Source organism: Peromyscus maniculatus, chromosome 12, assembly GCF_049852395.1.
Source record: "Peromyscus maniculatus bairdii isolate BWxNUB_F1_BW_parent chromosome 12, HU_Pman_BW_mat_3.1, whole genome shotgun sequence".
NCBI lineage: Eukaryota > Metazoa > Chordata > Mammalia > Rodentia > Cricetidae > Peromyscus > Peromyscus maniculatus.
In genome coordinates, this window is record NC_134863.1 from 9,362,544 (window position 1) to 9,377,386 (window position 14,843).

The 14,843-nt window shown below is 45.5% G+C and overlaps 1 protein-coding gene across 13 annotated transcripts in view; it reads left to right on the plus strand.

Annotated features, from left to right (window-relative positions):
* Abcc5 (ATP binding cassette subfamily C member 5) overlaps positions 1–14,843 on the plus strand; it is a 94,032-nt gene that overhangs the window by 6,991 nt on the left and 72,198 nt on the right. The window contains exon 1 of one of the 13 annotated variants that reach the window (XM_042259074.2): positions 2,288–2,475. The exons of the other annotated variants lie outside the window; for them this stretch is intronic. Within the exon in view, the coding sequence (XP_042115008.1) occupies positions 2,473–2,475 (3 nt within the window). The 5' untranslated portion in view covers positions 2,288–2,472. Of the gene's footprint in view, positions 1–2,287; positions 2,476–14,843 lie in introns of those variants that run through there. 13 annotated transcript variants of the gene reach the window in all.

Consider the following 14,843-nt stretch of genomic DNA (forward strand, 5'->3'; position numbering starts at 1 on the left):
GTTTTGGTGGTGTTGGTGTTTGGCCTGTGGCACTGCACACATTAGGCAAGCACTCTACACCTCCTTCGTCCCGACTTTTAAATATTTTTTATTTTATCATGTGATGTTTTATTTAGCAAGCTTGGTGATTTGAACGAGAACGGCCCCCATAGGCTCATATATTTAATACTTGGTCTCCAGTTGGTGGAACTGTTTGGGAAGGATTGGAAGGTATTGTTGGAGGAGGTGTGTCCCTGGGGTGGGCCAGTTAGGGCTTTCTCATTCTGCCTGTGGTTGTTGTCTCAAGGTGTAAGCTCTCAGCAACTGCTCCAGCATCGTGCAGTCTGCTGCCATGGAGACAGAGGAGTTAGTTCCAAGTAGCCGCACCCAGGTCCTGGATATCATTGCACATTTGACCTGAGCGAGATGAAGCTTTGCTGAACTTTGGTTGTGTGGTGGCTCTTCTTGTGGTCACAGATTAAAGTTCTGTTGACTTGTTTTTCACAAGCTCATTGAACTTGGAAAGATAAGAATGGAAAATAACCACAAATCAGCTAGTGTCTGTATGCCATTATGATTGCACTGTCTTTTCTCATTGGTGGAACTGTCCGCCAAGCCAGAGTAGTCTACATTATCTAGGAAGGTAACAAAGTCAGGATTCTGAAAATCCAGGGCTCTTCATTTAGCACCAAGGCAGATCTTCACATTGGCTATAGTTTTCATAGTTAGCTGTTCAGGGTAATTTTGGTGAGTTCAAGTTGTATTTTAGGGACTGAGGATATAAATCTAATTTCTTATAAAAATTATTTTGACATATTATTAGGAAGGAAGTAGGGGCTCATTGTAGACATGTGTGAAGTGTGTAGGATTATCTATCTATCTATCTATCTATCTATCTATCTATCTATCTATCTATCTATCTATCTATCTATCTATCTATCTATCTATCTATCTCCTCTCTACCCAGAGACAATAGAAAAGGTTCATATATTACAGTTGTAGAGAATTTGACCCTGAAAGCTTTTACAGATGAAGGGCATATGATGTTGTTTCTGCTTTTGTGTTCTCAGAGTGGAGGACACTGCCTGTGAGTTAGCTCAGTTTAGGAAGGACAGCAGGATACATGTCTCTGCATTCTTTTTCTCTGATCTGGTCCTCTGGAACTTAGTGCACTTTCTAGAATGTGAGAACCTGCCCCTACCCTCTTTCCTCCCGGTAAGCTCTGTAAGGCTCAGGGCTTGCTGGGAATGAATGACGCAGTACCTGGCCTCTGCATCAGAGACCGCTGTCAGTGCTGGCCCCAGCCTCCCCAGGGCAGATGGCCACAGGGCTGCTGTTGCTGCTGCTGCTGGTGGTGAGGGCTGCTGCTGCTGCTGCTGGTGAGGGCTGCTGCTGCTGGTGAGGGCTGCTGCTGCTGCTGCTGTTGCTGCTGCTGGTGAGGCCCCTTGGGAGTTGGTTGTGTCTACAGCCACAGCTCACTGATTCCCACAGGAAAAGAAAACTGTTGGAAGGAGCTTGCTGTAGTTCTTGTTGTTTCTTTTCTCTTCCTTTTTTTAAGAACAGGGTCTCACTATGTAAGCCTAGATGGCCTGGAACTTGCTCTGTAGACCAGACTGCCCTTGACCTCGGGGAGAGGTGGCCTGTGCCTCCAGAGTGCTGGGAGTGAAAGGTGTGTGCCACCACACTGGCATAGCTTCCGTTTTGAAAGTAGTTTTAAGCGCCAGTGTCTACTAAGGTAACTTGGAAATTACAACTGGCCAGTGGACTTTTTCAATAAAGTCTTGGTTCTGTGTTAGGTAGCTGCTGCTGATGCAGCCTTCCGTTTGATCACAAATGAACAGGTCAGTTGTAAGATAAATGGTGTCTGGAAGTCTCTGCAGTGTCTGATGCTGTGGTTTTAAACACAGTGGCGTGCAGTTCTTTTGGTACACTGAAGTCCACTCATAGTAGAATTGGCCTTGTCTGACCCTTCCTTCCTCCCTTTTGAAAGACGGAGTTAGCTACTTAGCTGTTACCAGGCTTTCATTATTCAAGACTCTTTTTTGGCTGGGCATGGGCCTCTGATCCTCACACTTGGAAGGTTGAGGTAGAAGGATAATCCCAAATTTGAGGCCAGCCTGCACTGTGTAGTGAAAACATACTTCAAACACCAATTGTTTTCCGCATTTGTCATTCAAAGAATCAACTTGATCTTGGCAGAAATGATAGAAAAACCCGATTGCCTAAAGCAAGACTGATTTACAGATGTGTGTACTTTACAAGGTACACAGTGTAAAGGCCAGACTCCTTCCTGTGGGTGTGGCTCACCAGGATTTATCAGCAGACCTGAGGAGGGTGGTGTGGTCTTCTCCATGTTGTATTTCTGGAGTTGGATGATTCAGACCAGAGCTGTCAGCTTCTCTGACTTTAGTTTCACCTGCCTACTGTTTTGGTCCAGTGTGTGGGTCCTTTGAAGGAGCCTGGAACAGTCAGCCAAAGCCAACAGTATTGACCATGGTATGTAACCTTGGCCTTAAGATATGTTTGTTTCTGGAGCAAATATTGCAAAAGGGTTTGTATGCTGTTCTGTGTCAGAGACATACTTATATTTGGTTTTGATAAGTAGGTAGGCAATCTGGATGCCGATAAAAAGCTGAAGTCATGTGACCATTAAGAAGTCCATGAACTGGTGGCTGGGGCAATAGTTATTTGGGTAAAGTGCTTGCCCTGCAAGTGTCTCAGAACCCATGTGAAAAGTCAGGTGCATCAACAGCAAGGGAGACAGGTTGGGGGATCCCTGGAGCTGATTGTTAAATCCCAGATCCCAGTGAGAGACCCTATCTCAAAAAATAAAATAATGGGTCCTAAGGTACCTGGGATTGACCCCTGGCTTCTATATGAAGGAAGTTCTTTTTTAGTGTTGTTGCTGTTTTCCAAAGCCCAAAACTGAAAACTTGAGGGAGTTTTCATCAAGACCAACATTTACAAGTTTTAGTATCTCAGTCAGTAGTTTTCAAGTCAGCTACATATTAAAGTCACTTGCGTGTTCAAGTAATAGGGCCCTATTCTAGATACAGCAACCAGTCTCTGCAGCATGTGGGTGCTGGTGGAGTTTTAAAGCTTCCAGGTGTAGCCGCACTGGGAACCCCCAAACCTCATGGAGTAAATAAGGGCAGTTCTCCACCCTTATGTTATCATAAGGGTTATCAACCTGTAGGTTGTGACCCCTTTCACAGGGGTCGCATATCAGATATTATGTTATCATGAGCATTACAGTTCATAACAGGAGCAAAATTACAGTTGTGAAGTAGCAACGGAAATAATTTTGTGGTTGGCTGGGGGTCACCGCCACACGAGGAACTGTGTTAAAGGGCTGCGGCCTTTGAAGGTTGAGAGCGGCGGCCTTAAGCATTGAGCCCCAAGTGGTTCCTCATCCTGTGATTCATTTTCAGTTTAATCATTTGACACTTAATCATGGCATTAACGAAGTTAAACTCAGACCTCCTAGTGTGATAGGAACTTCAAATGAATTGCTTTGAATCAAGCTCATGCAACAACTTAAGTTCTTCCTCATTATGGGGTAATACTTGGTAACAGCCTGCAGAAAAATACCTATTTTACCACGTGGATCCCATGCTTCATCCTTGGGCTTCACGTATTCGCCCTTACTTATGACTTGCACTGATAGGGGAGCGTGGGGGTGTGAGCTGACGTGGTTTCGTTTGCCCAGTGTGGCGTGCCTGTCAGGAAAGTATTAGATTGTTCAAGGGGGGACCGATTTCTGGTCATTTGTAGGGCAAGCACATTGTTCCTCTGTCGGAAAATTGGCAGCCTAAAGTGAGATGGGCAGCCCAGATAAGCTGTGGCCGTGCACGTGATTGCATGTGATAGGCGCATGGATTATTACAAACCTAAGACGGCATTGATGCCCACACGGGGGAGACGTCTTCTGTGCCAGAGGCTCTGCGTGCGTGCTGTGGATCGACTGCTTCTCATTCTTTTCCATTCAGGCACAGGAGTACAGCTCTCTGACCTTTGGCGACATTTTGGCAGAATCCAGACTGAGACTCTTGTCCCTTTTTAGCACGACAGTGTCTCTACTCCCTCATCACCGTTGCCTCAGTAAAAGGATGTTCAGTGTATGCAAGTTGTAGAGCAGAAACAACCAGCAGCAGCCTCTCCTGGTCCAGTCTTAGGCACCTCCATGACGGAGCAGCACCTTGTCCCCTCTGGAGAAGTCACTGCTCCATTGCCTGCCCGTGCCGTTGGGCATCTGGCCACTGAGAACCAGGAAAAACCTTAAAAAGTTACTTTAGAAGCTGAAGATGTGTTCAGTTGCTAGACTGCTTATGTACGTGTGAAGTCCTGAGCTCTGTTCTCAGCACTGCATAAACCCAGGTGTGGTGGTCATGCTTTCAATCCTAGCACAGGAGGCAGACACAGGAGGATCAGAGGTCAAGGTCATACCTGGCTACATATAGTCAAGGCCATCCTTGGATACCTGAGACCCCATTTAAAAAAAATTATGCTGGGTGGTGGAGCACATACCTTTAATCCCAGCACTTGGGAGGCAGAGGCAGGTGGATCTCTGTGAGTTTGAGGCCAGCCTGGTCTACAGAGCAAGTTCCAGGACAGCCAGAGCTATGCAATGAAACCCTGTCATGAAAAACAAACACAAAACAAGACGAAACAAAAAAAAAATTACTTCTTTTTTTATTACTAAATTAAATTACTAAAGCATAGTTGTAGATGTAACAGTCTTATTAAATAAGAAACACAGAGCCAAATGTAGAGTTAAAAGTTCAAGAGGTCAGAGCAGTAGCTGAGAGCTGATACTAAAAACTCTATCTTACCCTTCCTGCCACTGTCGTCCTTCCCCTCAGAAAGAGACCTACTTCCTGTGTATCTGTCTTTTTATTGACTGTCTGTTCTGCCTTCTCATTGGTTGTAAACCTAACCACATGATTGCTTCATCACTGCCTGTCTATACAGACCTCCAGGTCTCTGTGGTTGGTAATGAGATTAAAGGCGTGTGTCTCCATGCTGGCTGTATCCTTGACCACACAGAAATCTGTCTGTCATGTGATCGGGATTAAAGGCGTGCGCCGCCGCCACCGCCGCCGCCGCCGCCGCCGCCGCCGCCACCACCACCACCACCACCACCCGGCTTCTGCTATGGCTTGCTATTAGCTCTGACCCCCAGACAACTTTATTTTTAACATACAAATAAAATCACATTTCAGCACAAATAAACTATCACCATACGTCGTGATACCTTCCCTTCAATCAGTGTGTGCTGTGGACTTGGCTAGTTGTGTAGCAATCCACAGTTACCTTAGTGCTGCTAGGAGTGTGGCCTGAGGAGTTTTTACCGTGGGGCCGCCCTGTGCAGCATAGGATGCCCATCAACTTCCCTGGCCCTCTGTCCAGTACAGCTAGCAGCACTCTTTACTGGTGACAGCTACCTATGTCTCCAAATATCCTCTGGCAAAACAAAACAAAAACCAATAAAACAAAACAACAGCAACAATCAAAACCAAACCTCCACCACAAAACACCCCCACTTGAGAACCGTTTTATTGCCCAGTGTAGTAGCCACTTGTCACTTGTGGCCTTTGAGCATTGGAAACATTTCCAGTCTAAGCTGAGCTATGCCCTGTGAATAAAATACCAAACTGAAACCACAAAACAGGAATACCTCATTAAAAAAATTCCTGATAATTTTTATAGTGATCCTATGTTAAAAAGATGATACTGTTCATGTTGTATTAAGTAAAACGTATTAAAATGTTACCTTTATTTTAAAGATGGTGAGAATTTTGAATTGCATGGGCATTTGCACACTGTGGCTTGGGTTGCGTCTGACGGCACTGAGCCTCAGTGATGGATGATGTGCTGCAAACTTAGCTGTTATTCTTGCATCACGTCCTTTAAACTGTTGGGTTAAGTGATTTTTTTTTTTCCTGGCTGGGTGTGGTGGTAGCATACGCCTTTAATCCCAGCACGCAGGAGGCAGAGGCAGGGGGATTTCCGTGAGTTCAGGGCCAGCCTGGTCTACAGAGTGAGTTCCAGGACAGCCAGGGCTACACAGAGGAACTCTGTTTGGGCAGGGTGGGCTTGCGGGTGGTGGCGGTTTCCTCTGGAAATGTTTCTCTATACAGTGAAATTGTGGAGACCTCCGGAAGATGCTAACTGTTTTCAATATTCTTCCAAAGGCATCGAACACTTACTTGTTCTCACAGTGTATTCTTGTTTATATCTCCCCCCTTCTGGTATTGGATCTCTTTCCCTTTATGAAGGCAGGTAGTAATATCTTACAGTTTGATTTAATGGTTCTTGATGTGACAGTGTGTCTGTTTCTTCTCCTGTACCTGAGTCCTAGGATGCTGCTTGTAGGTAGTAGGCCTCATTAGCCTCCTGAATGAGTAGATTAGAGAGTACTGATTTAGATATTATATTAGTTATCTACTTCTCTCTCTAACTTTATACTTAGTGCTTCCTTCCTTTAGTGCTAATGTTAATTTAATAAGATTTTCTTTTTATATCTAAGCCCATCCATCTTACCTTTGATAAGTTTTTGACTTTTGGTGTTCAGTGGAAGCTATTCCCGTCCAGCGTAAGCTGCTACTTAATTTTCTCCCATTTATCTAATCATTTAAATGTAACTTTTTGTGCTCAATTCCAAATGGATTAATGTCCTGTGTGAAACCTTTTAATTCACCCTCACTTGAGTGTTGACTGTCCCTGCAGAACTCACTGGCTCACACTTCACTACCCTGCCACGTTGTTTATGCTTTCATAGAGTAGGCACATTGCTTGAATTAGTGAGTCTTTTCTCTTGCTTCATTTCTGTTTCAGTCCATTCAACTTTAGACTGTAGAGAATTCACCACAGCTAACGAGTCTTCTTCTGTAGTAACAGTAGATACATGTCTAAATCTTTAGTTATGAAGTTGACAGATGTGTGTAGTGGAGAGCTGTTCTGTCTATGACCGTGAAGCTCTCCCCCTAGAGGGTGGGTAGCAGGTAACTGCTTCACCTGCCTATGACCTTGAAGTTCATGGCCCTGTGGTGTGGTCTCTTGGTAATCCTTAAGATTTGAGATGCTCCGGGTGGTGGTGGTGGTGCACGTCTTTAATCCCAGCACTCGGGAGGCAGAGCCAGGCAGATCTCTGTGAGTTCGAGGCCAGCCTGGTCTACAGAGCAGGATCCAGGACAGGCACTAAAACAACACAGAGAAACCCTGTCTCAACTCTCCCCTTCCCCCCAAAAAAGACTTGAGATGCACGTGGGCATCACTCTCTTTGCTCCCTCATGGAAATTGGAAGCGGGACTGATCCAGGTGGCCGGAACAGCATTCCAGAACCTGTGTTAATTCTGCTCTGTACAGTGAGTTTTTCCCCTTAATAAATTCTTTTGCCCATTAAACAGGCTCCATGGATTTCTCTTTACAGGTGTGTGAATGTTAGGGCTCCACTCCTTAGTCTGGCAGTCCTACTGATGGAGTGTATCCTATGTAATCAAGAAAGAGAAAAATGTATAATTGTTTATTACACTGTCTTCTTGGTTTGGGCTTCTATTGCCATGCTTCAAAAAGACCACCATGACCAAAATCAGCTTGGGGAGGAAAGGATTTATTTCACTTTGCCACTTGTAGTTGATCATCCAGGGAAGTCAGGGCAGGATGCAGAGGCCGTGACAGAGTGCTGCTGACAGGCTCGCTCAGCCTGCTTTCTTCGACCATCGAGGACCACCAGCCCAGCGGTGGCACCACCTGCTGTGGGCTGGGTCCACCACATCAGTCATCAGTCAAGAAAATGTTCCACAGGCTTACTCACAGCGCAGTCCGGTGGAGGCTTTTTCTCATTTGAAATGACTTCCAGAATGACTCTAGTCTGTGTCAAGTTGACATAAAAGCTAGCCAGCACAACCGTTGATCATAAGCAACACATTAAGAGGCTCTAAGCAGGTCTTGTTAGTAAACGTGAGTTTTGCAACTCTGTGGATTCGGTGTCCCGGGTTTCGGCACCAAAAATGTAGGTAAATTGCACATTTTACAACTCTGTGGGTTTGGTGTCCTGGGTTTCGGCACCAAAAATGTAAGTCAATTGGTTGCAAAACATGAGTGTTAACAACTCTGGGGAAAGGTGTCCTGACTACCTAGGGAGTCAGGCAACACCTTGAGCTGCTTAGGACAGCTGTGACAGCTGGAACTGCAAAAAAGCAGTACAGCCCTGGAGGGCGATGTATCCCCGACACCTCAAGCTGCTCAGAACAACAGCTCTGCCCTGAAGGTGTCCCGGACACCTGGAGCTGTGTAGCACAGCTCTGATGGCGAGCTGCAAGGAGACAGTTCAGCCCTGGAGGGCGAGGTATCCTGGACACCTTGAGGTGCTCAGAACAACAGCTCTACCCTGAAGGTGTCCTGGACACCTTATTAGCTCTCTCTCTCTCTGTCTCTCTGTCTCTCTCTCTCTCTTTCCACCCCACCACCACTGAGATCTCAGCAAAGATCTTCTGTTCAGCTTCTCCTTGCTCTGATGTTTCAGCTCTCCTTATTTTGTCCACTGGGGGACGTCTCAGCAAGGATCTTCTCTACACTAGTGAATGAAGATCTTCACACCCAAAAAACTTTTGAGAAAGAGATTTATTTGGGAAGGAGGAGTCCAGGAGAGTAGCTGCCTCTACCAGGGTGGAGAGAACAGCCCTTTTTTCTAACTGACTAGGCAGAGTGGTTTACACAGGAAGTCTTGGGGATAGAGTCAACCCTGGGCCCAGGGTTCTACTATCCTGCTCTGTGATTGGTTGTTTTCACAAGTCAGTTGGCCAGGGGCAGAGATAGCTCTGATCTGACTGAGCCAAATTGTGTTTCTTTCTACTCTGATCTGAGCCATCTTTCCATAGTTCTGGGCTCCAGAGTCAGGGTGGGTTTCTTTAGCTGGCCCCTTTTCCTTCTGTTCCCCCTTTTTTGTTTAGTAATAAGCAGCTGGGGGTAGGAAAGGGAAATAAGCAGCTGAGGTTTGAAAAGGGTAATAAGCAGCTGGGGATTGGAAAGGGGGTGAAGTTATTGTTAGACCGCTTCCTGCTGAATTAGGGCATCAAGGTTCTTGGGACAATCTTGATCTTCTTCCTCAGGATGTAACCAGGTTCTACAGATCTCTGGCTTTGTCGATAGGGGCTGGTAATCCTGTAATATTAACTGGTTCAGAGTTTGGTTAGACATATTTTGGATCTGTTGTTGAAGAAATCTAACCAAGAAGTTTATGGGGCAGGATGCAATTAGTAGGGCTAGGAAAAGAAAGAAAAGAGGGGATAAGGAAGGTAGCATGCAGAGATTCACAGCCAAGCCCCAGGTGGAACTCCAGGAGTCCAATCAGTGAGAGAGAGGAGGGATTATATGAGCAAGAGATATGGAGACCATGATTGGAAAAAGCACAGGGACATATAGCCAAACAAGTGGAAACACATGAACTGTGAACCAATAGCTGAGGAGCCCCCATGGAACTGGATCAGGCCCTCTGGATAAGTGAGACAGTTGATTAGCTTGGACTGTTTAGGAGGCCCCCAGGCAGTGGAACCGGGACCTGTCCTTGGTGTATGAGCTGGCTTTTTGGAACCTAGGGCCTATGCTAAGACACTTTGCTCAGCCTTGGTGTAGGGAAGAGGGGACTGGACCTGCCTCAACTGAATCCACCAGGCTGGGCTGACTCCCCAGGGGAGACCTTGCCTTGGAGGAGGTGGGATTCAGGGAGAAAGTTGAGGGGTGGGAGGAGGGAAGACAGGGAAATCCGTGGCTGACATGTAAAATTAAATTAATTATAAAATAAAAATATTTAAAAAAAAAAAAAGAAAAGTAGCATCCATTTCCATATCTGATTATTAGTGCTCTACTCTCTGGGAGCATTAAGCTGTTTCTGAGTTTGAAGATCCATTTGGAGTTGTTGGATCTTATCTTTCATTAACCCTGATTGATTGACATAAAAGCATTGCCATGTAGCATTGGATGATGACCATGCTGTTTGTGAGGCCACTTTTGACATTTCAATAACAGGTGCCAAATTCTGTGTGCCAACTCGAATATCCAGGTAGCCTTCCAGGCACTGTTACTAGAAGCGCCCTGTGTTACACATACGGTGGTGAAGGTAGTGTAGATGCAAAGGGTATTCTGGGTGATCGAGGGGCCAAAGGTGATAACCTAAAGGAAGGAGGAAATAGTTGAGGTAATGATTTGCTAAGTATTTTTATAACCTTAATTGCTTTCAACATTGTGCAATAGGTTCACATACAAGTAAACATGAGTACTGGAGCTCACACTGTAGCCAGTAATGTGCTGAGGGCTGGTGGCATAATCAGCATTCAGTCAATATCTATCTTCTAAAATGTGTTCAAAGTCTCTGCACTGTACTGTAACTTGAATCTTAAAAGGTCCTATAATAAAAAAAAAACAAAACAAACCCAGAGCTAGATGTTGGGATGGGAGCTGAAAGATCAGAGAAGCAGAACAGCCAGGCATTAACTTACCTCTACAAAATCCTCAGCCTCAAGAGAGCAAGTTCCTGATTCCTCATACCTTATATACCTTTCTGTGTCCTGCCATATGACTTCCTGGGATTAAAGGTGTGTGTCACCACTGCCTGCTTCTGTTTCTCTCATGTAGCCCAGTGTGGCCTTGAACTCACAGAGATCCAGACGGATCTCTGCCTCCTGAGAGATTAAAGGTGTGTGCCACTACTGCCTGACCTCTGTGTCTAATTTAGTGGCTGTCTCTGTCCTCTGATCCCCAGGTAAGCTTCATTGGGATACACAATGTATCACCACACTTTACCCTGGCCTCCAGTTATGGAAAAGTCCTTTAAATCCACAAAGGAAAATGGTTTATTATAGTAAGGAAACTCTATTCTCTGAATGTTTTGTTATTTTTCTTTTCTTTCTTTCTTTCTTTCTTTCTTTCTTTCTTTCTTTCTTTCTTTCTTTCTTTCTTTCTTTCTTTCTTTCTTTCTTTCCTTTCTTCCTTCCTTCCTTCCTTCCTTCCTTCCTTCCTTCCTTCCTTCCTTCCTTCCTCCCTCCCTCCCTCCCTCCCTCCCTCCCTCCCTCCCTCCCTCCCTCCCTCCCTCTCTCTCTCTCTCTCTCTCTCTCTCTCATGTTAGCATTCCAAAGTTCCTGCTAGAATCTAAACATCTGGTGCTTCTTGTTTGGAAATCTACCCCTAAATTCCAGGTGTCTGGTACAACAGGAGCGTGTGTCCTTCACAAGAGTGGATCTTGTACCACATTCTCAATCCCCAACACAGGCAGCGCGCAATAACCCAACAGGGCCGGCCCTTTGGAAACCTATTTATGAAAGAGTAGCAAATGGGGTAACAGCGGCAAATTTTGATTTTTAGATTAAAAAAATCTTTTGTATTCCTTTACTATGGGACTCCCTATTCATGTTTTGTTATTACATAGGATATTGAGGATCAGTGTCATCTCAGCCAGTGTATGGTGTCATGCCTTTGTCAGCACAGGGCTGTGTGGTGTGTACATTCTAAAATCCTAGCCATCTTCTCGGGACTCGTGCCATTATGACACTTAGAAAACCTGCAGGGACAGCCTTGCCTGCCAACTCTCACTTGAATTTTTCTAAGTTTCTTTGAGTTTAGTATCTGCCTGTACAGGAAATAACATATCTCTGGAAGAAATGGAACATCATCATTAAATGTGATCCAAGAAGCAAGGCCCATGCAATCAGCATTGTTTTTTAATTGTTGGGTCCTTTGATTTTCTATTAATAGGTTAAGAAGTTTTTTTTAGGCATTTACACTTAATCTTAATTTTTTTTTGAGATGAAGAAAATTAAATTAATGGGTTGTACGTATCAGAATTGTCATGTTTTCTTCCCATCATCTGGAACAGTCTCAAACATCAGAGATGCTCAGGAACTTGTAGTTACAAGAATGAGGTAAAAGATGCGGTGGCTCCAGTTTTTCCTTAGTACTGCTGGATGATATACTGTGCTAATAGTTTTATGTCAACAAGCTAGAGTCATTTTGGAAGAGGGAGCCTGAACTGAGAAAATGCCTCCACCAGATTGTTCTTTGGGCAAGCCTATGGACCATTTTCTCGATTAATGATGGATGTGGGAGTGCCCAGCTCACAGAGGGCAGTGCCCTGACTGTGTTGGTTGGTCCTGGGTGTTTACAAAAGCAGGCTGAGCAAATCATGAGGAGCAAGGCCGTAAGCAGCAGTTTTTGCCTCCAGGTTTCTGTCTTGAGTTCCTGTCATGACTTCCCTAGATGACAGACCACAAGCTTTGTGGTAGTTTGAATGAGGATGGCCCCATAGGCTTATACATTTGAATGTTTGGCTCCCAGTTGGTGGACTGTTTAGGAAAGATTAGAAGGTATGGCCTTATTAGAAGAGGTGTGTGGTGGTTTGAAAGAAAATGGTTTTGAGTGGGTGTGGTTTTGTTGGAGGAAGTTTGTCAGTGGGGGTGGGCTTTGAGGTCTCATGTGTTCAAACCAGGCCCAGGGGCTCTCTCTTCCTGCTGCCTGCGGATCTGGATATAGAACTCTGAGCTCCTTCTCCAGCACCATGCCTGTCTGCCTGTGTGCTACCATGCTTCACGCCATGTTGATAATGGACTAAACTTCTGAACTGTAAGCCAACCCCAATTAAATATATTCCCTTTTAAGAGTTGCCACTGTGGTCATGGTATTTCTTCACAGCAATAGAAATCCTGACTACGACAAGCTGTATCACTGTGGATGGACTTTGAGGTTTCAAAATCTCTACAGCCAGTTTCACTCTCTCTGCCTCCTGTCTGTGGATCAGGGTGTGAGTTCTCAGCTACTACCCCAGCGCCGTGTCTGCCTGCTGTCTGTGGATCAGGGTGTGAGTTCTCAGCTACTGCCCCAGCTCTGTGTCTGCCTGCTGTCTGTAGATCAGGGTGTGAGTTCTCAGCTACTACCCCAGCTCTGTGTCTGCCTGCTGTCTGTGGATCAGGGTGTGAGTTCTCAGCTACTGCCCCAGCGCCGTGTCTGCCTGCTTGCTGCCATGTTCTTTGTCATGATGATAATGGACTCACTCTTTGAACCTCTAAGCCATCCCCCAATTAAATGCTTTCTTTCATAAGCTGCCTTGGTCATGGTGTCTTTTCACAGCAGTAGAACAGTGACTGAGACAAGCTGTAAACTGAAATAAACCTGTTTCTCTCCAGCCTTCTTTTGATCAATATTATAACACAGCAATAGAAACCCTAAGTAAGACAGAATTTGGTACCAGAAATGGACTATTGCTGTGACGCACTGACCATATTGTTTTGGGGAAGGATTATGGAAGAACTTTGGAACTTCGGGCTGGGAAAGCCTTTGAGTGCTCAGAGCTCAGTGGGTTGTTCTGTGGAAGTTCGGAAGATAATGTTGAGAGCAATGCAGGCAATGGAGGTCTGGCTTGTGAAGCTTTAGAGGAACATTTGAGAATCCCTTAGAGACTCTGTTGAAGCCATAGTATGCTTTGAGTTTTCAGAGTCTGTGGTTCTGGTCAGCTGGGGCTAAAGAATCTGCTGTGATTAATGAGACCAAAACCATTAAAATGAAATTCTTGCTTTGCTGGGACAGTCAGTTCTGGTCAGCTGGAGCTGATAAATTAGTGGTGAATAGAAGAGCCCAGCATCATTGAGGTGAGATCTGGGATTCTTTCCTCAAGGTCAGTACACAGGAGGCGTGGTTCAGAGGGGGCCAAGGCTGCATCTTATGCTGGAAGCAAAATTTGGTAATATATAGAGTCACCTGGGTGGTCCTGGTTTCGAAGGCATGGAGGGGTCATGGAGAGCAGCTGATGCTTGGCACTGTGTGGCCCTAAAGAGAGTTTGGGAGAGGCAGTTGGTGAAGGTATGGCCTCAGTTGAGTAGAAGACCCAGGACTGAAAGGGTCGTGGAGACTTGGCACCATGTGACAGAGTCAGAGTCCCAGAGAACAGCCCAGAGAGGCCATTGGTGAAGGTGTTGCCCAGTCACATCAGGAGACCCCAGCAGTTTGGAGATGCCAGTACTGTGGGATGACCACCAAGGACATCAGCAGCTGAGGGGTGGAGCCCAGAAGATCATGAGACCCAGACGTCTGACCCTGAGCTTCACGGTGCTGGACTTGGGTTCTGCTTGGCTGTGGTTGTGACTGTTCCTGGCTCCTCCCTCTTGGAATAAGAAAACATGTACCTTACTTTTGATTTTAAAGCGGCTCACAGTTGCGAGACTTTAGCTATTTTAAAGAGACTGAATTTTTGGAGTGTTTGAATTTGTAAAGATTGGGACCTTTAAAGTTTGGAATATGTTTTATATTGTGATATTGATATTTATATGACGTCTTGGACAACAAGAAAAGAGCAGTTATGGTTTGACAGTGATGTGTATGTCAGATTGACAGGGGTCAGTTGTGCTGGCTAGTTTCATGTAAACTTGACATAAACTCGAGTCATTTGGGAAGAGGGAACCTCAACTGAGTAAATCCCCTTGGGGCAGGACTGTGGACAAGCTCATGGGTCACCCTATGGGGGCATTTCCTTGATTAATGGTTGATGTGGGAGGGCCCATATCACTGTGGGTGGTGCCAGGCCTGGGCTGGTGGTCCTGGATGCTATAAGAAAGCCAGCTGAGCAAGCTATGGGGAGCAAGCCAGTGATCGGCACCCTCCATGGCCTCTGCTTCAGTTCCTGTCCTGACTTCCCTGGATGATGGTCTACAAGCTGTAAGCTGAAATAGACCCTTTTCTCCTCAGTTTGCTTTTGGGTAGTGTTTAATCACAGCAACAGAAACCCTGACTAAGACACACAAAGTCTCCCTTTCTGATGCTGTACTGTCAAAGGATGTTTATAAAACTTACTGAGTCTGGCACTGAGTTTCCCAGCAAAG